The sequence below is a fragment of the Pleurodeles waltl genome, chromosome 4_2, assembly GCF_031143425.1.
Source record: "Pleurodeles waltl isolate 20211129_DDA chromosome 4_2, aPleWal1.hap1.20221129, whole genome shotgun sequence".
NCBI lineage: Eukaryota > Metazoa > Chordata > Amphibia > Caudata > Salamandridae > Pleurodeles > Pleurodeles waltl.
In genome coordinates this window covers 153,214,733-153,238,880 of record NC_090443.1, presented here as the reverse complement: position 1 = coordinate 153,238,880, position 24,148 = coordinate 153,214,733, and the positions used below count along the sequence as shown (strand labels likewise).

Here is a 24,148-nt window from a genome sequence, read left to right as displayed (position 1 = left end):
GATTGGAGTGAGGTAGAGTGGTAGATTGCAGAGAGGTAGAGTGGTAGATTGGAGTGGGGTAGAGTGGTGTACGTTAGTGTGGGGTAGATTGGAGTGGGGTGTATTGGAGTACAGCAGAGTATGGTAGATTGGAGTGGAGTAGAGTGGGATAGATTTGGAGTCGTGTTAGGAAGAATGGAGTTGAGTGAAGTAGATTGGAGTGATGTAGATCAAGGTAGATTAGAGTGGAGTGGGGTAGATTGTGGTGAACGGGAGTGGGCTAGATTGTGGTAGATTGGAGTGGAGTGGGGTAGATTGGAGTGGAATGGGGTAGATTGGGGTGCAGTGGAGTAGACTGGGGTGGGGTGGAGTACACTGGAGTTGAGTCAGATAGACTGGAGAACAGTGGAGTGGGGTAATTGGGTTGGAGTGAGGTAAATTGTGGTGGAGTGGAGATTGGAGTGAAGTGATGTAGATTAGAGTGGAGTGGGGTAGATCAGAGTGTGGCAGATTGAATGCGGTAAGTTGGAGTGAGGTATATTGGAGTGGGGTAGTTTGCAATGGGGATAGATTGGGGTGGAGTTGGGTGGATAGGGTAGATTGGAGTGAAGTGGTGTGGAGTGTATTAGATTGTGGTAAATTGAGTGGAGTGGGGTAGATTGTGGTAGACAGTAAACTGAGATGGAGTGGGATAAATTGGGGTAGATTGGAGTGTAGTGGGGTAGATTGAAGTGGAGTGGGGTAGATTGGAATTGAACGTTTTGCGGTGGAGTTGGTAGATTTGGGAAGAGTGGAGTGGGATACACTAGAGTGGAGTGGTGTAGATTGAGGCAGACTGGAGTGGAGTGGGGTAGGGTTGATTGTAGTGAAGTGGGGTAGATTAAGGTACATTAGAGTGGAGTGGAGTGGATTGGGGTAGATTTGATGGATTAGGTTAGATTGGGGTAGACTGGAGTCGAGTGGGATAAGTGGTGTAGAGTAAAGGTGGATACAGTAGAGTGCCATAGAGTGGAGTGGAATGGAGTGACAGGTCATAGAGTGCCATTGAATGGAGTGGTGTGGCATGGAGTGGTGTAGTGTGGAGTATGCATGCTATGATAGTGCACTGCCATTACAGACAACACATTTCCAATTAAAATAACCATTACAATTGCATAGACATATAGTTTTACTGTGCACAAGTGATAATGTATGAAAATGTCATTACATAGTGTATTGATGAGAGAGGTGGATTATTCCCCTCTGCAAAAACATGTCATTATAGGATAGAGCAAACGCCACCGGAATCTGTACATACGATTCATCCTCCGTGGTAGCTATTACAGTCACCAAATATATATCAGAGGCTTGGTACATCCGTCGTAGGTTTATTGTATCAAAGGGCACTTGAGCCATCCTGGTATCAGTCTATAGAAGGAGTCTCAACTGTTATTTTCTATGTAGTACCAGTAGGAATTTTCAGTAGGTACGTGTTGCCCCCTATATGATCAATAAAGATTGTACAAGCTTATAGAGCCATTTTTTATAGCTTTCATAGTTGAACTCTGATAGGTTCTTTGATAAAGTATCTTTTATCCAAATGGGAACTCTATTTGTTTTTTGGATTGACGAGGGCCAGGTTTTATGGGAAAATAGCTGCACACATTGGTTTGTCAGACAAAAGTTTTATACCTTACCTTTTATCTTCTTCTCTTTTACCATTTTTATCCATGTCCTATTTATTGTATTTATATTCATGAACAAAAGCTTAGTCCTGTTGATCTTATTGCTATATGGTTCCGACTATTATTGGTTTTTATATTGTTATTATGTTTTTTAACATATATTTTTTATCATGTATGATTGTTATTTTTATTACTCTAAATGGTCCAGATTTCTAGACCGAATGAATTCAAATAAAAATAAAAAAAATATATAGTGTATTGATGTGTTTTAATCAATTTGAATATTTGTTTCCACCACACTTCAGAATTACAAAAAAATTTGCTTCATTTGTACTTTCCTAATTCTGATATATTCTGGAATATCAGCAAAGTTGATTTTTGTTGTGTGCTAGTAAAAATAACATACTACAGCTTCTCCTCTTATTCCCGCTGTGATAATACAGTCTTCATTCAAGCCTGTCCCATCTGAAAAGAGCTCAGTAACACTGAGGGTGTGCAAAGTATGTACTTCACTCACGTAATATAATGCAAAGCTTCCAGGTTTCCAGCCTTCCCCTAACTGCACCCAAGCAAAGTTAAAATTGCTGAGGCCAGATTTCTTTGGGCAGGTTGGACCATTGATGATATATCCTGAGGCACCAGGAAATCCTGAGGCACCAGGAAATTTCATGGTGCCGGTAACCACCTTTCCAAATGAAGTTGCAGGAAGGGGTTGAAGGAGTGGACATTATGTGGCCTATGAGGGTGTGGAAGCTGCAGCGGCAGCAGGGGATAGTTCAGTCACACAGGAAAAGCTCTATAATGTCAGGCAGATACAGAGTGGTGGCAGATCTAGGAACTTCCAAGGATTGTGGGTTTTTTACCATGGAGAAGTGATTACTGCTAAGTTGCGGTAGTCCACTCGCTGACCTGCACACTCCTCCAGAAGAAATGGTTTCCCAGGAAAGTGAAGGGGGTGCTATAGTTAACCTTTGTGAGATTTGCTATGTACTGAAACTTGTGAAGTTTAAAAAATATTGCCAAGTTTTGAGTTGTCTACCAACTTGTGAACTCTAAATCATTATCCCAGAAAGTATTTCAGATGGTCAGACTACTTGTCAGGTCAGCACTAGTGATAACCCCACCTCATCCAATGGCTCTTCCTGTTGCCCAACACTGACATATCCCTCAGAAAGTGAAAGAATGATAGGAGAAGGTGTGTCTATTTTCTGTGGAGTTCTTTCAAAGCTAAAGGGAAAGCTGGATGCCCCTCATCCGGATTGAAGCATGCACATGGATACCTTATGTTGTGTATGTAGGAAAATCACTCTTTTTTGCATGGTTACCCCCACTTTCTGCCTGCTATCAATATGCTTAGACTGTTTACACTGGGATCCTGCCAACAAGGACCCCAGTGATTGTGCTCTTTCCCTCTAAATGTGGTTGCCTGGGTCTTTGTACACCCCACAATTGGCATATTGGTACCCCCTTATAATTCCCTAGTATCTGTTACTTAGGTATCCAGGGCACTGGGGCACCAGGGGTACCCCATCAGCTGCAGCATGCATTGTGCCTCCCATGGAAGCCCATGCAAAATGTGTCTACAGGCCTGTCATTGCAGCCTGCGTGAAAAGGGGCATGCACCCTTTCCCCACAGGTCACTGCACCAAGTCACTGTAAGTCACCTCTATGGTAGGCCCTCCTAGCCCAGAGGGCAGGGTGCAGGCCCCTGTGTGTGAGGTCACCCCGTATGAGCAGAGGTGCCCCTTCGAACTCCAGTTCCATTGCAGTAGACTTTGTAAGTGTGTGGAAGCCATTTTAGCTGTTTACTGGACATAGGTCACTACATAACGGTAGGTCCAAACCTGGGCATGTTTTATATCAAACATGTCGGAATCATACCTCAATACTGTTGCCAGTATTGGTTGTATGATTCTATGAACTCTGGGTGGTCCTTAGAGGAACCCCAGTATTGCTCCTACCAGTCTTCTGGGGTTTTCCGGGCAGCCCGCGCTGCTCCCACCCCTCAGATAGGTTTCTGCCCTCCTGCTGCTTGACCAGCTCAGGCAGGGGAAGTATTTCCTGTGGGAGAGAGAGATAACACCTTCTCCCTTGGAATAGGTGTTACAAGGACTTGGGAGGGGTATCCTCCCCAAGCCACCGGTTTGCTTTGAAGTGCACATTTGGTGTCCTCCTTGCATAAACCGGTTCGCACCAGCCCAGGGACCCTAGGTCCCTGCTATGGCACGAAACTGGACAAAGGAAAGGGGTGGTGCCCAGAGCTCCTCCAGGTGGCCACTTGATTCTGCCATTTGAAACTAAGATATGCAGAGGCTCCTGGGGAGCCTCTGAGTGGCCAGGTCAGGCAGGTGACATCACAGACCCCTCCTGATAGGTGGCCACCTTGCAAGGTGACCAAACCCCCTTTTAGGGCTATGTAGGGACTCCCTTGAGGGTAGGTCCCCAGATTCGACTTACAAGATTCCACAAGGACTCCTCTGCATCATATACTTCATCTTCCAGCCACTGGAACCGCAACTTGACACTTCAGGAACCGACAATCTGCAACTTCAGCGAAGACTCCGCTTTGCAACATTGTTTCTCCGGCTCCTTCCATCAACTGCAACATTTCCCCGGCTGTGCATCCTTTGAGGTTGACGAGACTTCAGTTTGCACTAAGAAGCAAGAATGAATCTCCCTTTGGAGTGAAGGAGTCACTCCGCTGCATCTGCAGGCATCAACTGCAACGATGACTGCCTGCGTGGATCTGCTGTCCTCTGGAATTGCGTGGATCCTGGTGGTCTGGGGTGGTCCCCTTGGCCCTCTCTGACAGCTGTCCAACTTGGGAGATGGTAAGCCCTTGCCTTGGGAAAACCAGGTACTTACCTCTGCTCTCCTGGTTGCTGGGGGTCATTCTGGTACTTACATCTTGCGGTTCTAAGTTCCTCCAGCTCCTCTCTAACAACTCCACTGTATCTCACATTCCATTTTCTTAGTATATGGTTTGGCCCTCCCCTAGGGCCCTTTCTATTTTTACTAAGTATTGCTAATGCTTGTTGCTTTTATGCTATTTTACTGATTGCCATTGTGTATATAATTAGTGTGTACTTACCTCCAGTTGATGGGAACTGCCTATAAGTAGTCTGGTCTTGTGTTAGAATAATAAAGAATGGTTTATTTTTTTAACCTTGTGTGCTTTCACGTCAAATCAAATTCAGTATTGTCAGTGCGTCTAGTTAATGAAAACCATTGCGCTTATACAAAGTAAAACAGTAAAATCAGACCATTACCCTTAAAATAAAATAGAATCATAGCAAATAAAACCATGGAGTTATATCCTGTTCAAGACAGATGACGTAGGTGCTGGGGTGTTATAGTGTTAGCTTCCTGGCTGGAGGCTTATTACAGAGTCTTCTTGTCAGCCGTGAGTGCATTGGTCAGGGTGCGCTTCACACCCTTCAGATATCTCACCATATGGACTATCAGTTTTTGGTTGGTAGAGTTAAGGCAGATTACTGCCGCATGTCTGCATGTACGGATCCACAGTTGAACCCACAGCGGTCTCAGGAGTCTGCAATGCTCCTCCAGAACATGTGGGGCACCGTATCGGGTGTTAGCCCACACAGCCAACAGAGTCCGTCCTTTGATAGTCTTTGTCATTGCCTCTCATGTATTCCTACTGGGAGGACCCAAAAGCGGTGGAGCAAGAACTTAATCTTGGTTATGAAGGTTAAAATTTCACCCAGATATGAGTTGGGAGCTAGGATCTTGTAGCTGTACAGGACTAGCCAGGTGTGGTGCCTTTCCTAGGTGTCTTGTCTTCAGCAAAGGACAGAAGCTTTATTCTTCTTTTCGTTAAGGTTTTGAAAAGTTTGTGGTTAAGCTCTGATGTCCAAGGGTGCTCGATATCAAACTGATTTATTGAGGAGTTTTTTCCATCTCGGAGGTATGTATATGTTGACTAGGATTAGCCCTTGCTCCTCCCTTCTGTGTTGATAGGTTAGGTGCAGAGTGAGGAATTGGTCGGTGTCCAAGGAGAACAGCTTGCAGCTGGCCTTATTGGCAGTTGATAGATAGACCCCCAGGCCCCCCTTCTAGTGATAAAATTTGCCTTCCTTAATTGCGGGAAAGAGGGCATAGTAATAGCCCGGGAAGGGGATTGGTTCCAGGGCCCAAGTTTCTTGTAAGGCGATGATTGAGAAGCCTTGGAGATCGTCAGTGTGTCAGGATCTTGCAGTTTGTCCTTTAGCTCGTGAATGTTCCAGGAGCAGAGCATTAAGCGCTGACTGTCGGGGGGGCTCCTTGCCCCCTGGGGCAGAAATTCAGTTTGTAGTTTGCATCTGGTTGAGGATGCAAGCTACGCACCCCAAGACGTCTCTCTTGTGGCTGCCCATCTGGTTCGGAGCTTAATGTATGGGTAGGGCACACCTTGTGGAGTTTGTCCCAAGGGCAGACCTCACGCTCCCCGAAGAACCATGTGGGGAGCCGCAGACGACCTCCTTTTGTCTTCTGGTGCACTTTTTTGTGGCCTGAGTGGATATGAATAGCCGAGGTCTACTATCCCTGCAGGATGATTTCCCACTTTTTGAAGCGTTTGCTTTCCTTGAGAACAGTCTCAGCCAGCGTGTTGGACTGCAAAATGACTTTGGTTGATTTGTTGGCTTTCCCTGGCCCTTGTTCTATGAATTCTACTGATTCAATCATGTCTTAGGTGATGTAGGCCAGTCCTGGAGTCTGCGCTAGAAGTTTTAGTATGTTTCCCGGTAGTGGACATTCATCTTCCCAGTTGATCGTTATTTTGGGTGGGATAGAATTGTGCAGCACTGTCCCTCCTGTGGGGTGCTCTCAGTGGGGCGGTCTATTGTATTAGAGTTTTTGTCCTCCGTGAGTGAGGACTGCAGGGTGTAAGATTTATCTGAGGAGTGATAGGAGGAGGTTCAATGGGAGCTAGATCTGGTTGTTCTCCTAACCAGGGGTGGAGTGTCTGTCTGAAGGACGTTTACGTGCCACCTCACATCTTCGTTCAGGAAGAGCTGTTCTGGCTCCTGTGCCTGTGGCAGACCTTTCTTGGGTGGGGTTGGCGAGTGTACTCCTCTCTGAGGCATGGGGCCTTGCCCTCCATCACCTCTTGGCTGTTGTCGGATGTCCGTTGCCTTGTTAGGCGGGCTCCCTCAGCGGGGGTGTCTGCCACTTGTTTTCAGATTGTGAGCCCCCTCGGTGCTCTGGTTGGGGTTGGCTTTTCCTTGGCTTCAGGTCTGCCTCTGTGCAGCTCCTCTGACCCGTGGATCTTTGAGCTCAGTGAGATTTGCTATGGGTGGCTCTGATACATACTCTGCGTGGTAGGACACCACCTGGGTGTCTTCGTTGTAGGTTGCTGGGGTTTTGCTCCCAATGTTGCATATGTGGGCTGTCTGGTGAGATGTAAGGTAGGTTTGTAGCCATGTGGTTGTGGGGTAGATTTTGTTATACGATTTTTGCTTCTGTCTCCTTTTGGACTTGACTTTTTCCCCTGGTTGTCCAGGCTGGTGTGTGGTATTGCCAGTGCTCTTGGTGCCTGTGGTTGGCTCTGGTCTTGCGTTGCTCAATAGTACTCCTCTCCCCTCCCTGGTGGTTTTTGGGATTTTCCTTAAAGGGGAGGGGTTATGACTGTTTGAAGCTGCTTTTCCTGGTGGGGTGCCATTATTTTCCAGCTAGTTGTCAAACTTGTCACCAATGGCTGTGTTGGGCACTCCTTGTGGTTGCGTGGACATGTGTACACTCTTCCTGTTGTTCAACTCTTTTACTGGCTTAGTTTGTCTAGAGTTGCAGAACAGCAGCATCTTGGAGCGAGTTCGTTGGTAGCCACTTGCGCCCTCTTGTGTTAGGCTATTGAGGTCATAGATGAGCTTATCTTTGCCAGCCACATGGGTTGCTACTGAGTTCAATATCTTCACTTGTACATCCATCATAGCTGAGTGATAGTTGAGTGCATCAGCCCTTGACTGAATAGTTCTGACCTGTGCTGGCCAGGCGCTGTCTTCCGCCTGCTTGGGAGATCCTCTGCTATTATCCGGGGGATCTGTCTGTTTTGGAAAGTGGCCGGGGAGCGGGAGTCTCGATGTGTAGGCGAGCGCTCTTTTTCTTTCTCCGATGAGTATGAGGCGAGGAGCTAATTTCATTCTTCCTTTGATAGGTCATTTAATTTTGCCTCTGTGTTGCGGTCAGCTTCTGCCTTGCTGTGTTCCGCCTTGTGGAGCTCTGAGCCACCATTGTCTGGTTGTCTTTGACCACTTTGCTCGATCTTTTCATGCGGTGAGGGCTTTCTCGTGCTTGATATTTTCCTCTTGTGCTCTGTCTTTCCCGGGCTGGTGTAATGATAGTCAGGACTCCATCCCCCCTGCCAGGGGAGGTGGGTTAGGTTGGGTGTGGTCGTCCCCATCGTTTTGCACTCCTGACAGGTTGGTCCATGCCGGGGTTTCATCATTACTTGCCACGTTTGTGTCATTACCCCTGTCTGTGTTTGTTTTTCCTTGCCCAGTTGTTTGAGAGTTGTTTATGACACTGGTGTTGGGCCTGCCTGGGGTGGCTTTGCCGCCGAGTTTGTGTGGGGCGGTTGTTGTTGTAGTAGTTTTAGTGATCGTTGTAGTTGTGCCGAATATCCTGCTGCTAGATAGTGGCTCTGGCTCCTGTGGTGCCCCAGCCTGCCTGGGGGCCCCATCCAGCTGGGTCCCAGAGTTCTCGTAAGGAATCGGAGGTGATGGTTGCTTCTTGACTTTGATTCTCACCAGAGATGTCAAAGGGAGGGGATGGCCAGTGGTGGGGGAAGGGTGGAATAGATGGCAGCTACTCCGTCTTTCAGAAATTGAAAGTTTGTTGTTATTTTGGGTTGACCGGAGATTGTTCACCCTATTGCGGGACCCTTCTGACTCATATGGGTGCCTGTTGGCTGGGTGTCTGCTGGCTAAATATCCACCAGGGTGGGATCGCTGTGGCATGTCCTCTTTTTCTTGCTGGATAGTATTGTCTGCACCGGGGATTTCCACAGCCTCCCTGACCGCATTGTCTTTTGATGTTCTTTTCCTCTCTAGTGACGTCTGCGATGTTGGTACGTGCAAGCTTGGCTAGGGTGAGCCTGGGCAAGTGGATTCACCAGGAGACTTGCAAGCCGCATGCAGAGCAGCCCGAGCTGTTTCCACACGGTCCTTGAGCACGCGCTCGCCGTAGCTCTTAAAGGTGCTGCACTTATCAGGCTCTGGTTTCAGTGTTCCTTGCTCTGGAGTGGTTCTGATGTGGTTATTTGGTAATTTTGTGGGTCAGATGTCGCCGGGTGTTGCAGGTTGTGACAGGAGGGAGCAGGAGGCACAGGCAGAAGCGGCTTGGGTTGGGATGAGTCTCTTACGACCTTTGCAACCTTCAGCAGTCCCAGCTTCGTGCTCGCCAGTCGGGTGCTAGCTTTGTGGATGACAGTGTTGGTGGGTGTTGGTGGGCAGTGTGGGTTACCGGGTTGTCTGCTTGCTGGAGTACTGGGCTTCTAGGGTTCCCTCTGGGCACTCCCTAGACTCCTTCCGCAAACACCACTACACCCCTGCCTCCTGTGCCCAGCACCCGGACCCTATACCCAGCACCACCCACTCTGTGCCACGCTTGGGGAGGAGGTGGACCTGGGACTAATGGCAACGGGGGGCACAGGAGCGCATGAGGGTGTGTGGCCAGCAAGGAGCTGTAAGGGGCTGCGAGGGGACGAAGAGGCACCAGAGCACCCAGGCCGCTGAGGCACCCCTAGGCCCTGACGAGGCCCTAGGTCGAGGACCTGCCCAGGACCTGCCTCCGTGGTGTCCCTCGAGACACTGTGAATCCGGTGTGTGGTGCGTGGGGAGCAAACACGGGGACAAGCACGGGAATGGCGGGGGAATGGCAAGCCAGGAGCTGCAAGGTGCCTGGTGCCAGGTACAGCAGGCAAGCGAGCGGGCAGGGATCGGGCAAAAGGCATCATAAACGTGTTGCGCCGCGGCCCTCCTCCTGTTCTGGGTCTCCCTTTGCTCAGGTACACTGAGGCGCACTCACCCAGCCGGCACCAGCACTGCCTCACTCCCTGCTTGCCTCTTGAGTCCACACCAACGCGTGCCAACTCGGTTCGTGGCTTGTGGCGCCTCTCCTCCTCCTTGCTCGTCTGCTGCGTTGCCTCTGGCTGTCTCTCCTCCATGTCTGCTTCCGGAGTCAGAGTCAGTGACAGAGTCTGTGTGGTTCTTTCATGTGTGATAAGTTACTTTGTGACCATAGTAGTATTGCATAAGCTTTGCATGTCTCCTAGATAAGTCTTTGCTGCTCATCCAAAGCTAACTCTAGAGAGCCCTGGCTTCCTAGTCACTGCCTACACTAAACTAATAGGGGATACCTGAACCTGGTATAGCGTGACAACGCCATAGGTGTCCACCCCACACCACACCAGCTTCCTACAGTTTTACTTTGCACTTGAAAATTGTACACACCAACTCTTGGTTTTGTAGCACAATGGACTGTGTGGATGGAACGTTTCTACAAAATAGTGAAGTTTTCTGTGGACAAAAGTGAGTTTTTGACTGGTGTCTCTCCTTTCAAATGCCTGCATCTTTCACCCTGTATTAATGTCACCTGGTGCCGGCATTAAATTGGAACAGAAAGTCACAGACACTGGAAGAAGTTGCTATGTTCAACTGTCAGTGACTCCCTCTACCAGTGTCTCCTGTAGCAGCACCAGTGACTCCTGTGACTACATGTCCTATTGTCATGTTTTTTCTGTCCTAATGCCATCATCTCACTGTCCCAGTGAGAGTGTCACCTTGTGTCAGTGTCTCTTCATGTTCCATTGTCATTCACTTCCTGTGTCACTGCTGACTTATAGTAGTTCTTGTCTTCGTGATTCCCTTTCATGGTGTCTGTGCCTCCGTGCTTAATAACAGCATCCATAAAAGTAAAGAGCCTGGTCATGTTCTGATCCATGCCTTGAATGGATTGACCAAGAATTTCTCATTTTGATCAGGTTGTCAAAGTTCTCACCCGGCCTAATTGTATATACAGTATTAAAATTAAAGGAAGTACTTACCCATAACCTGTTACCACTTACTACAAGTCTTCCTCTTCTCTCACAAGCCTTTAACAAATGTTTTGAAGTTTTAACTTATCTCCAAGGCATGGCCGTGCATCAGTATGGCAACGACACCCCACTGTATACATTTATTCAGGGTTTTAACTAGTCAATATATTTTGGGGAATTTCTAAGGGAAAGATGAGAGCACTGATTCACACCAAACTCCTTACTCAAAGCCAGGTCCTGCTTTTACCTGGAAAGGGCAACCAACTCCCAGGCCAAACCCAGAGTAAGAAAAGGACAGTGCTAGTGTAGTATCTCCTGTTTCTCTGCGTTTCTAACGCCGGATTACAGCATAGGTAACTACATGTGTTCCTTCACTTGCCTGTTAAGGCCACTCATTTTGGGCTCCGGCTCATTTACCAGACAAATAAAACGTTTCTCAAATGAAAGGACCTACAAGTGATGCATTGTACCTGGTGCCCACAGGGGCACGACATGCATTGGACCTACTTCTTGCAACCCGGGACCCTTTGGTATTTTCAGAAGGGGCAGCAAATACTTATGCAGGGCCTTCTGTATGATAGATCGTGCTAGTGTGTGGGGGGAGGCCGTGCTCCCATACCATAATATAGACAAAGGTGCAGGTTCATAGAAACGTTTAGGCTTACTGATTGTGTGCCACCTATGATGCGGTGAACAACCAGTGCACCCATGAGGGCATTCCTTGAAAGGGAGCCCATAGAAACACACTTTCTTGCCTGCCCAGAGAGCCGCTTAAAACATTTCCAGTGAAAGAGGGAGCCGTGGCTTTAAATTTTATCTTTCACCTATTAGCTTTTCTCAGTGCATTCAAGAACTGTCGAGGTTTGTGTAGCTGTGGTGAGAAAAGGGCATTTTTTCAATAATTAGGCTCACAGTCCTAGTCTGTGCCAGTGGCACCCATTAAAGTGTGGGTCACAGTGCAAACAGGGACGGATCATCCGAAATGTAATTTGGTCCAACGTGTACTTCTACCTAGTCAAGAAAACTATAAAACTCACACAACATGAGGTTTGCACATTTTATTATCCACTGACTTAAAGTCATTGCCCTGTTGGCAATGTCTCACTGAGTATAGGAAACAAATAAAAACCTCCTCGTTTACATTATATTTCTGGTTGTTAAAAATGTGCTTTGAACTTCTGCTTTCATTAGTGTATCGTTTTACCTTATGGAGCTGCATTGCGCTCAGTAACCTAAAGTTTTGAGCACATTAGACAAAATATTGAAATCAAATAAAATAAAATAAAATAAAATAATAAGATAGTTTGACACTGACAAAATGCATAACATCATTGTGGGAGAAGAGCCTTCTACATTTGTTGCAACTCTTTTCATCTGTGGAAAAGAAACTTTAGTCCCCCAAAAGATGCCAGTGTTCAGCTGCTGCCTTTGTGCAAAATACTGGAGTAGTCCAATGTGAAGAGTTTTAAAGATGGATCACATCAGGAGATGGTCGACTACGTTTCATATACAAAACGTTTAGGAATAGTAGTTTAAGAGGCCTCTGATGTTGGACATTGAAGTAGCCGTTGGGTATTGGAATGGCCGTCCTTGGATTTGGCTCCATAGAAGAAAGTCTCCAGAGTATCCCGACCTGAAACCCCAGGAGATCATGTCATTAATGGCCTAGACACAGAACTGCAAGGAGAAGACAGCCTCCTGTTGCATCTCAGCAAAGTGCCTGGTCTGGAAGTGTTTAGAAGAAGACCTTCTGGTGTTCGATCAGTAGGTGTACTACCAGGCGTTGGGAGGAAATGTTATTCAGGACCACCAGAGGATCCTGGCTGAGGGGCCGCATGAGCGTGGGCCCAAAGACAATGCTGAGGTTTGCTGCTCCCATAAGGTTTTCAGCCTCGTGGTCACTGACCCTGAAACACAAGAGAATAATGGCCATTATTGTGGATCACGTTACGCTGATATGGCAAAACAAGGTTGATGTACTCTTAAAATAAGTACAGTGGATTGGGGGGATGACAGAGGCTGACAAAGAGCATGTTAGCTGAGAGTTTTCACTTTCTTTTCAATCTGTTTCTTGAGTGGCCCTGTCCATACATATTTACCATTCGCTAATTAAGGTTGTAGTTGAAGGAGAAAAACACAATGATGCTTACCTGTTAACGTTGATTTGAAGTTTTGCCTTTTGGGGAGTTTCTTGTTACACAGTCTGTCTAGTGATGGATCTAGAATAGTCTGTTTTTTACTGCATCGGTACTTCAAATGTACTGTGATCATGGCCCCGGAAGCCCACAACACACCAAGGTACAGATCATCCCTTGCTTGGGATATTTTAATTTGTTTTGGGTCTAGTTGAGCATTTTTTTAATGAGAAATGTATCTTTGTCTATCTGGATATTCGAGGTCTACGCTGACATCTTACCTTGTCTCTAACTAATACATTTTATGATTTGTTAATTCTTGCCTATGCAATTTAGGTCAATCTATATTGCTAAGCAACTCCTGCGCTTGATTTTGTTCCGGTTTTATGGATCTATAATTTTCTTGATCTCTGGTGATCATATTCCAGGCTCCTTTAAACCTATCCTTTGTACTCCTTTTTTTCTTTATTCTCTTCTTTTTATCTAGCACTTGAGCTGTAGAATAATTTAAAATTGCTTATGTAGCAGAAGAGTGGGCTACATGGGAGCGTGGTCCGGTGATCACCCACCAATTTGTCACTGGGGTAAGGTGATAATCCATAACTTTGAGAAAGTCACTCTGTAGACATATATAGAAAAATGAAAATTGTCTCGTCCTTCATGTCAACAAGACCATGCTGTCTCTTCTGGGCTTATAACCAAGACCCTGCTACACAAATTTCACATAGTTTAGCCCAAAGCGTGGTGGAGTTCCTCATTAACTTTATTTAACGTAATATAAAATGTCTCGGATACTCCACATAATATAGCTTAGTTTGTGAACACACCTGCGGCAAAGCATGAATACAATATCTACATCAATGGTTGACCAGACTCGGCCTGTCATCTTCCAGAGGACTTATTTATTGTGTTATGAAGACTCTTCAGACTCCTTACGGTTGCAGGATGAGCTATCTGAATTAAGTGTGTTTATTGTACTGATGTCTTTGTTTTCTTTGGAACTCCGGGTTACAAATTTCATCTCTCTGTGATATATTTTCATGTAATCCTTCCTTTAATATGCCAACACTTTCCTGTTTAGGAGTACAACAATCTTGTATCCGATGGATATTTTCTACATTGTGAGGAAAATGCAAAAAAAATTGCAATGTGAAAAAACTTTCTTCAAAAATAAAATGAGACGGAATGAGTATTGAACTGATTTTGAAGTGATTGAGATTTCTTCAGAGGTCTAAAATATTTACCTGCCATTTATGCTGCCTGCCACCAGAGGGCTCAATGTGTATTTTATTTCAGTACAGTGTGCTGCATGATACTTTGCACTTGAGTTGGATATAAAAATATATTTCTGAGGGTACACTTTTTTATTTTTTTATTAACTTTTCTGGTACAACAACTACTCGATGAAAAAAAGAAAAAAAATAACTCAACGTACACTTCGCAACAGAGTCACATGAAGATTTACCAGGAGGTAAAGAGAGTCACATTCACGTAGTCAGAAATATGTACACGGTGTGTGTCTGCCAGCAGGGCCAGCTGCAGGTTGTTGCTTCCAATAGTGGGCTGCAAGGCAGAACCCAGATGGAGGTAGCATACAGGTAGCATACAGCGGAGGGGCCTTCTCTGCACCATGGTGTATCATCCAGGCCCTCTCCCACCCTCTTGGCCTTGCTGCCCTATACTGCACACAGGGCCGGACTGGGAACCCAAAGCAGCCCTGGCAAATTTTGTCAGAACTGCCCCCATAGGGTGCATAGCGAGCGTGCCAGAGCACTACTATGGAGCTTGGTGCATTCCCCCCCACCTCTCCCCAAGGAGATTTGGGAAAAATAGCAAAAATGGTCCATTCTGCAATACATTTTTCATTATATATTCAGTTGTATTAGTTCTTAAATCATAGTAAATAATTACCCTACAGTGCACCAGGATAAACAATCTCTTTGGGGCTCTCAACTGATTCCCTTACATTAACCTCTAACAGTGCCTCTCATCTCTCCATAGCCCCTCTCTCTCATGTATTTCATTTGTTTTATAACACTTCCCTTACCAGCGCACGGTGTTGGAGCACTTTACATCACACAGACATACAGAATCAATGAATCATACCTGTGTAATCAATGTTTAGAAAATATTGCATAATACAAAGGGGACTGCAAGGTGTAGGATTCACATGTGATCCATATTGGGAGGCATTTTTTAAGAGTGCTTGGTCTGGGGAAGCATAAACTCAGGATTCAGAACGTAACACAGTGGTTAGGGTTAACTTTACTCATAACAATTTATTTCTACTTAAACAAACCCTTTTTAGCAAAATTAGGACAATAAAAGACTGGGAAAAACATAACTTTTTAACCTCAACCATGCAGTTTGCATGCAACTCTTTGATGGCAGTTCATAACTCACTGTGCTAGATTATGATTGTGATTTACGAACAGCACAGTAACAAAAGGATCTCTGTGACAAAAACAGTATCCCACTGAGCCTTGCACAAAAATACTGTTCTGTGAATTGCATGGTACACGTTTCTTGCAGAAGACATATTAATACTCTGCGCTACCTTAGATGAGTCAAAACTGCCACTAGACAAAACTCCGGTCTTTCTCCAGCAGGTACATTAATCACCAAAATGATCTTGGCCCCTTTATTGTGGCCTAAAAAAGATATGCTTACTTACCAATAGAAGTAGTTTTTCACATTGAAGAGTTTTCTGGATTGAGACGCTGTGCATTATTCTGCCATTTAGTGGTTGGGTCTGGAAATGTCTTTTCTTTTCCCTTCATTTTTTTTTTTCTCTGTAGGCGTCGTTAACCACCATTTGGTGGTATGTCTATCGCTTTGTGTCACGTCAGACGGGGCCCTGGATGTTCCTGTGCGTAATCCCCATCTTCAGATTCTTTTTTCTAACTTTCCTGGATTGCTTACTTCTTGTTCCTTACTTTCCCACCTAGTTGCTTCCTCTACCCTTTCTCGGGAGGTGGGTAAGTCACATGTGAATCCAAAAAACTCTTCCAGCTGCAAAACTACTCCTACTGGTAAGTATCCATTTAGTTTTGCAGCAAAAATTATTTTCTGGATTTACATGCTCTGAATTACATGATGTAGCAGGTGTTGTACTACTGTTTGTCCCACATGTGCCTCCTTGTTCATGTGGATATCCACATAATAATGTTTTGCAAATGTGTGTGCTGAAGCCCATGTTGCTGCTGCCCAGATTGCCTCCATTGCTTGGAACACCAGTGTCATTCCTGCCATAGCGCTGCAAGTCTGTATTGTTTCCCCAATCCATCTCGAGATAGTTTTGATTATTTTGGCAAATGAGAAAAACAACTGATTTCCTTTATGAAACTCTTGTTTTTTGCAGATAGTGTATTAAAGCCCTCCTTACATCCAACGTGTGTAGGGCTCTTTCTGTCTGTGTTTTAAAGAGTGGTGGTAGTTGAATACTTTGACTGACTTGAAATTGAGTTACCACCTTTGGCATGAACTGTGCGATTGTTCTGAGAACCACCTAGGGCCAGATGTAGCAATATTGCGAGTTGCAATTTGCAAGTCCGAGCGACTTGCAAATTGCAACTCGCAATTTGCAATGCAGAACGGTGTCTCAGACACCGTCTGCGACTCGCTATGGGGTCGCAAATTGCGGCCCCATAGCGACTATGGGCACTCGCAGATATGGAGGCCTGCTGTAGTCAGCAGACCTCCATGTCCGTGACTGCTTCTAAATAAAGCAGTTTTTTTTTTCAAGTGTAGCCCGTTTTCCTTAAAGGAAAACGAGCTGCACTTAATAAAAAAACCGAAACCTTTTGTTTCGGTATTTTTTCAGGGCAGGTAGTGGTCCCTTGGACCACTACCTGCCCTGAAAAAATATTTTGTTGTCCATTCACAAAGGGGAAGCGGTCCCATGGGGACCCCTTCCAATTTGCGAGTGGGTTACCATCCACTTCAAGTGGATGGTAACTGCGACTCCATTTGCGACCGCATACGCGGTCGCAAATGGAATTGCATACCACTGCGAGTCGCAAATAGGAAGGGAACACCCCTTCCTATTTGCGAGTCGGAAATGCATTTTGCGAGTCGGTCCCGACTCGCAAAATGCATTTCTGCATAGGAAACTCCGATTTGCGACTCGCAAACGGCAATTTTTCCCGTTTGCGAGTCGCAAATTGTTTCCTACATCTGGCCCCTAGCCCCTGTGTATTTGCAATTATGGTTCCTGTATTGTTAGTGCATGTAGTTTGCTTGCTCTGTGTAGCGATGGGATTGCGATTAGGAAAGCTGTCTTGAGCATAAGTGATTTTAGATCTGCTTTGTGCATAGGTTCAAAGGGCTTTGTCACTTACTGTGTTAGCATTGGGGCTTAGGTGCCATAAAGGCGCTGGAACTGATCTTGGTGGAGCAATTATTTTAGCTCCTTCTAGGTATCTCTTCGTCAATGGATATGTGAAGAAGCTGTTGCATAAAATGTCCCGGGTGTAAGGTACTATATCTGTCAGATGTTTCCTTTAAGGATGAAAAGGTTAGGATGGTACCTAGTAGGTGAGTGAGATACGTTAACACAATTTCCTGTCTAGTCCTTGTCTCCAGATATTTATTTGTGCACCAGTAAATGTATATTCCCCATTTTGCTGCATAGAATTTCGTTGTAATAGCCTTTCTAGCTTCCTTAAGGATTTCCATTGTCCTAGGTAGTAGTTGGAGGTGTCCAAATTCCAAGGGGCAGATTTAAGGGCCCCTTGCTCCATCTAACGACACATTAGCGTCATTTATTTTTTGCTAATGTGGCGTTAGACGGCCAAAAACACTGTGCCAGATTTACAAAGTGGAGCAATGCATGCATTGCGCTACTTTGTAACCCGTTGGGCTACATCATGCATGCGCCATGCATAATATATGCAAAGGGGGGTCTTCCCCGTCAGGGGGGCTGAAAAAATGGCACAAAGAAATCTAAGCGATTTCTTTGGGGCTTTTTTTCGGCGTTTTTATGCCTGCTCAGAGCAGGTGTTAAAAGGAGGTACACCATTGTTCATAATGGGCCTCAATGGGCTTTGAAGGATGCTAATCCTGCAAAGCTCCAAACTAGCATCAAAAATGTTGACGCTAGTTCACTAACTACCGCCAAGGAGCGCCCTATCTTAGATACGGCACACACATGGTGGCATTAGGGCACGCTATGGGGCGCAAGAAGAGTGGCGCTGCATTGAGTGCAGTACCACTTTTCTTAAATCTGACCCTATGTTTTCAGGAGCCAAGCAACCAGGCTGAGTGTTGATGACTTCTGATGGTACACTCTCCCCTCCTGAATTGTTAGCAGGTCTTGTTCTGCTTTGATTGTCATCATTTGGCCCCTGGTGATTTCCAGTAGGTCAGTTTACCAAGTTTTCTGGCCCATTGTGGCGCTATGAGAATGAGATGTGTCCCTGGTTGTCTGGCTTTCCCCAGCACCTTCAGTATTAGGAGTATTGGAGCAAAGCCATAAGCAAATCTCCCTGAACAGTTTATTGACAGGGCACTCCGTCTGATTGGTGGTGTTAAAAACTGGAGGTGAAGCGTTGGCATTTTGCGTTCTTTGCTGTTGCAAAAAGGCCTATTTCTAGTCTCCCCAGACTATGAAGATCTTCTCCAGGACCTGTTGCTTTATTCCCCGTTTGAGTGAACTGATTTCCTGTCTGCTCAAACTGTCCGCCTCAGTGTTTTCTTTTCCTGGTAGGTGTATTGCTTGCAGTGTGATCTTCCTTGGTATTGCCCATTGCCATATTTCGTGGGCTAGCTTACTCAGGATGAATGATTATGTTCCTCCCATTTTGTTGAGCTAAAACGTTGTTGTGTTGCCTATTTGTGTTAGCACAGTTTGACCTGTGATGTGTGTTTGTATTGCCTTCAGGGCTAGGAAAACTGTTTTATTTTCAAGGTAGTTGATGTGTTTCACTGCATCTATCTTGTTTCATTGTCCCCGTACCTTGAGGTTGCCTGTGTGAGCTCCCCAACTCCTATGGGATGCATCAGTTGTAGTGGTCACTGTTGGAGTTGGTGTCTTGAATGGTCTTCCTACTGTCACATTCTTGGATTTTCTCCATTGTGCTTCCTTTTGTGCTTTTGCTGTGACAACCACTAGATACTCCCATTTCCCGGTGGCTTGTGACCATTTGTTGCAGATCCACTCTTGGAAAGGACGAATGTGCAGACTTGCATGTGTTACTAGTGTTATGCATGATGCCATCATGCCCATTAGTTTTGTAACTGTCGTCATTGTCAGACAATGCCTCTTCTACTATAGGTGAACCTGATCTGTGATTGCCTGTGGCCTCTTCTGGAAAGGGTAAGATCGGTCGGCTCTTGAGTTGTGTTACTCCTAAAAACACCTTTTCTTGTTCTGGCTGTGGAGATGACTTGTTGTGGTTTATTGAGAAACTCAGACATTCTAGAGTGTTGGTTACTGTCTGAATCTCTTTTTGTCATTTCTGTTTTGTTTTTGCCTTTACTAGCTAACTGTCTAAGTATGGGTATATATGGATACCCTTCCTTCTTTAGGATGCTGCAATTGCGGCAAGGCAGTTTGTGAATACCCACGGAGCTGATTTTATGCCGAAAGACAGCACTGTGAGCTTGTAGATCAGTTTGTCTAAAACAAATCTGAGGTATTTTTTGTGTCTTTGATTCATTGGGATGTATAGACAGGCATCCTTTATGTCTAAGGTTGCCACATAGTCTTCTTTCTTTAGGAGTGGCATAACTCCTAGGAGCATTGTCATCCTGAAGTGTTGGGTACGAATGAATTTGTGTAAGAATCTGAGGTCTAGGATTGGTCTCAGAGTTTGATCCTGTTTTGAAACAAGGAAGTAATTGTTTCTCTTGTTTCTTTCCCCTGCAATGGCTTTCTTTTGTAAGACTTCTTTCACCTGTTTTCTTAGTTGCATGATCTCTTTCCCATGAAATTTCTTTGGTTTTGGAGGGGAATTGGTGTGGCTCCTTGATAAGTTCTAACCACTATCTGTGACACATCATGTTCAAAATCCATTTGTCTGCGGTGATTTTTAACTCTCGTGTGAGTAATATCTTTTTCGGGCTCCCACTGGTGTTGTGTGGGGGCAGGTGGTGTTGCTCAAGTCACCTGCATGTTGTTCTTCCCTCTTGAGGAGCCTGTCCTCTCCCTCTTCCTTCTGCCCAAAAGGGCTGTCTGGTAGGGTGTTGCCACTGTTGATACGTGGTCTGCTGGGTGGCTTAGTGTGGGCTGCTTTGTGGCTGCTGCTGCTGCCCAGATGTGACAGGCGCTCTGCCAGTAAGTCTTCAGGATGTCCTTCTTCCCCTTCTGAATGAGCCCCTGAATTGTAGAGCCCTCATTGCTTTGGCCTTTTCATTGTCATTTTACAGCTGTTGTAAGGACTCATCAACTGCCTGGTTAAACAGGACATCTCCTGCAAAGGGTATGTTGATGATAGAGGCTTATACCTCTGTCTTGAACCCCCAAATGCATATCTTCTCAATGTTTTGCCTGTGCACATCTGCCTGCTGGCAGCGCCTGCCGCATCGAGAGCTGATTTTAGGCATGTGCTGGCTATGTTTCAGCCACCTTGTATAACTGCCTTTGCCCTCTTTTTGTACTCCTCTGGGAGATGTTGCATAAGGGATTCCATCTTGTCCATATGTTGGTGGCCATGTCTATTTAAGGGAGATTGGAGTTGGCAATCCCCCATAATGTTGCAGCCTCCCTCTCCATCTTCCTTCCCACCATGTCTAGCATCTTGCTCTCCTTTTCAAGTGGTGGTCTTGTAGAGGTGTGTGCATTGTTCTGCTTTTTTGAGGTTGCCACAATGATGGAATCAGGTGGGGTGTTCCCTTGCATATATTTTGGGTCTTGGGTAGATGGTTTCTATTTCTTTTCTAATCTGGAGGATACTACTTTAGCAGGAGCAGGTTCCCAAAAAGCCTCCTTTCCTTGCTCTAATATGCTAGGATTCCTACAGGTGGATTACATATCATTCAGCAGCCCTTTCAACTAGGTTATTGTACATGGAGAGGTAACCTGGTGGTGATAGCATGGCAGAATAACTGTCTACTCCTTCCTTGGGGAATCAGCCTCAAGATCATGCCAAGATTAATTCTTGAACCCTGTTGCTTCCTCAAAGTCCTCAAGTTTGAATAACACTTCTTGCTCTTCCTCATAGGGCTCTAGTGTTGTGTTCCTGGCCAGATTGGTCTTCATCTGTGTTGAAGGACGTCAGTGGTCTTGGTGGAATCTGAAAATCCTTTAAAGAATCGCCAAACTCCTTTCACCTTTGCAAGAGTGCTGCCATTTCTGCCTTGTGCTTGACCTCAAGCTCTACTCTTAGGCCTGGCAAAAGTCTCTTTTTCGGTGTTAACGGTTCGGCTGCCTCCGGAGCCTTGGTCCTTTCTCTCACTCCCTCTTGAGTGGATGGGCTCATCGAGGGCCTTGACGTAGTCTTGCCAGCATTGATCTCCCTCGTCGGGCTCCTTTGTTTTTGGCTGGACTTATTGTCCGAGTGTTTAAACTCAAGGCCCTTTGGTGGTTTAATTGGTTTAATTACATTGTGCCTTATCTTTTAGGTGTACTTCAATGGTTTTTTCACCACCTGCTTCTTTTCAGTGTCGGTCAAATATGTTTCATCATCTGATCCCGCTCTATGAGCTGTTTCGGCTTCCTTGATGTTTTCCTCGTTGTCCCATGAGAGGCCGAGATCCTTGAGCGAAACTTGCATCAGCTGGGTGCTGGCCATGGTGGCATAGTGTTCCATCCTCTGCCTTCGTTGTACTTTCAGGGTCTTGGCATGAATACAGCGCAGGCCTTGCAGTCCTCATTTCAGTGGTCTTCTGGAAGGCAAAGACTGCAGACCTTGTAGGGGGTCTCCCTAGACTTTAAAGGGGGTGTTTTTCCACGGCCCATGCTTGCCTTAATTCTCCAACCATGCGGTTGGTACTGGCGGGTTGCCCGGTGGGAGAAAAAGAGAAGGGTCCACTTCTCTCTGGTCATCGTTCCTCTTGCAGTCTTCGCTGTATCAGTATATTTTCTTCAAAATCTTAATTTTCAAAATAACGTTCAGAGCTCCTCTGTAGCTTCCAGACCAAATAGTGGAAAAAGGAATCTGAAGATGGCGACTATGCACAGGAACATCCGGGGTGCCGTCTGACATCACAAAAGGGGATGGACATACCACTAAATGGTGGTCGACGATGCAGAAAAGGATTCATGCTGCAAAACTGTTAGATAAACAAGGAGCTCTGCAGTGTTTTTTAAAAACTGATGCACTGTTGAAAATTTTTCCCCCAGTAACAAAAGTGGCCCACTATCCTACCAGCCTCCTGGGGAAACCCCTAAAGCCCAGTACGGCCTTGACTGCAAAAGTGTGCCCATATGTCCTTGGTTTGTTGGATACTGGCATAAGAGCCCAACTGTCCTCTAGACGCTTCTGGAAGAAAGTCGCGTCAACCAGCCAGGCAATAACACTGGACACCGAGGCATAACCCCCAGCACATTATAATCCGCCTCTTAGTCAAAAGTGGCAGTAATGCAGTAAGACTGCAAGTATTGATAAGGATATACATATATAATAACAGAGAGTCTGTTTGACCCAGATAGATTTGAATACGTAAAAATAGATAAAACCACAGTGCAAATACAACGTTTAAATAAAAACATGCCTATTCTACCCCGCAAGGCCTGAAGACTAATTTATTTGGTCTGCTGGAAACATGTTTTAATCTAAATGTCCACACCCAGAGATAAGAACTGGGAGACGACAAATACCATCTGCTCCATAGTATAACTTCTAAGGATCCTTAGTTTCCCAGGAGTGTACAGCACCATTGAGCTTACATACTGCAACAATTCACCTCATGCGGAGCAGAGCGCAGCTTGGGCAGAAAAATAAGAAATGTTCCAGTGAGATGGTAAGAGACTGCTTTTATCCCATTTTGATGTAAAAGGATCTTAGCGGCCACGTACCAATGCTGAACTGTAGATACAAATATTTAGTCTGGAATGGACACATCCGATCCAGCTATTGCTCAAAGCTGGGATAACACCTTTAGTTCAGAAATCTTTCAATGATACTCCCCTCTTTTTGATCTTTCCAAGTCTGCATCAATATACACTCCCAGCAGACTTGCTTCAATTTCATAGTGATACATTTGTTCATTTCTGCTGGTGAGTTCCAGACATCATCCATTTTAATCATTTCATACAAGTGTTTTATCTACCTGACCTACAGGGGACGTACATGTTTGTCAAGTCTGATCAAGTCCAGCAAGGTATCTCTATAAGGTGTCAACTCCAATGTTGTCAAGAGTTGCATACAGTATATTTGTGGTTTTAGTGTTACTACTAGATTAATTTTATTTAGCGCTAAGTCAATGAGTATGAGTATAAGGGCGGTACTCAACGGTAAGTTAAATAACACCCAAATAAACTTATTTTCAGTCTGTGTGAGAGGAAATGCATCGGCGTAGTCCCAGAATTTGGCACCATAGGTAGCTGCTGCCATGGCAGTGGCTGTGTATACTTTAGGAACTGGAGCCACAAAGGCCCCAGAAGTGGCCTTGAATTTTCTCCCAATTGCCGACACACTTTGTTGAAGGATGGCTCTGCTTTTCTCTATTTGAGGGCCCCAGGACAAGTTGTCAGCCAGTCTTGCACCTAAATAGACAAAACCTTTCACTTGTTCCAGAGGTACCCCCCACTATCAACATCCTTCCTCTAAAGGAACAGTTGGGTTCATCGCCATGAACTTTGAATAAGAGGAGTTTATTTTTAGACGCAAGGATGTGCAGAATGCTGCAAAACAATCTAAAACAGATTGGAGGCCTAGTGGAGTTCTGGATATAAGAAGCGTGTCATCAACAAACATAAGGAGGGGGAAACTAACTCCTGCAGATTTTAGGGGCATTATGATCGCACTGTGCCAACCACTCAACTGCGCCATCAATATATAAACTAAAGCGCGTTGGGCAAGCCCACATCCTTGCCTGACTTCATGGTTTATGGGTATCATTAATGTAAGATCTCCTCCCATAATCCACCTCATTTGGGCAAATATTTCAGCATGTAGGATTTTTAAGATCCAAAGGAGATCATTGGGGATATCATGAGATTCCAAGTCCCTCCACAGATTTTCCCTAGGCACCAGGTAAATTGTAATGCTCAGATCTATAAAAGCAACATATAAGTGGTCCCGCCTCAATACGACATAATGTCAACATATCGTCTTGGATCAGAACACTTGATCCAGGGTGCTGATCTTGCTTCTGAAGCGCACCTGGGTATCTACATGGATATGATGATCTGATAGCCATTTATGGAGTCTTAGCAATACCTGTCTGCAGAACAT

The 24,148-nt window shown here is 45.4% G+C and overlaps 1 protein-coding gene across 1 annotated transcript in view; it reads right to left on the bottom strand.

Annotated features, from left to right (window-relative positions):
• Positions 1-11,718: 11,718 nt before the first annotated feature.
• Positions 11,719-24,148, bottom strand: part of LOC138292426 (N-chimaerin-like) — a 72,604-nt gene continuing 60,174 nt past the window's right edge. Inside the window, exon 7 of the mRNA XM_069231014.1 lies at positions 11,719-12,581. Coding sequence (XP_069087115.1) covers positions 12,410-12,581 — 172 coding nt within the window. The 3' untranslated portion in view covers positions 11,719-12,409. The remainder of the gene's footprint in view (positions 12,582-24,148) is intronic.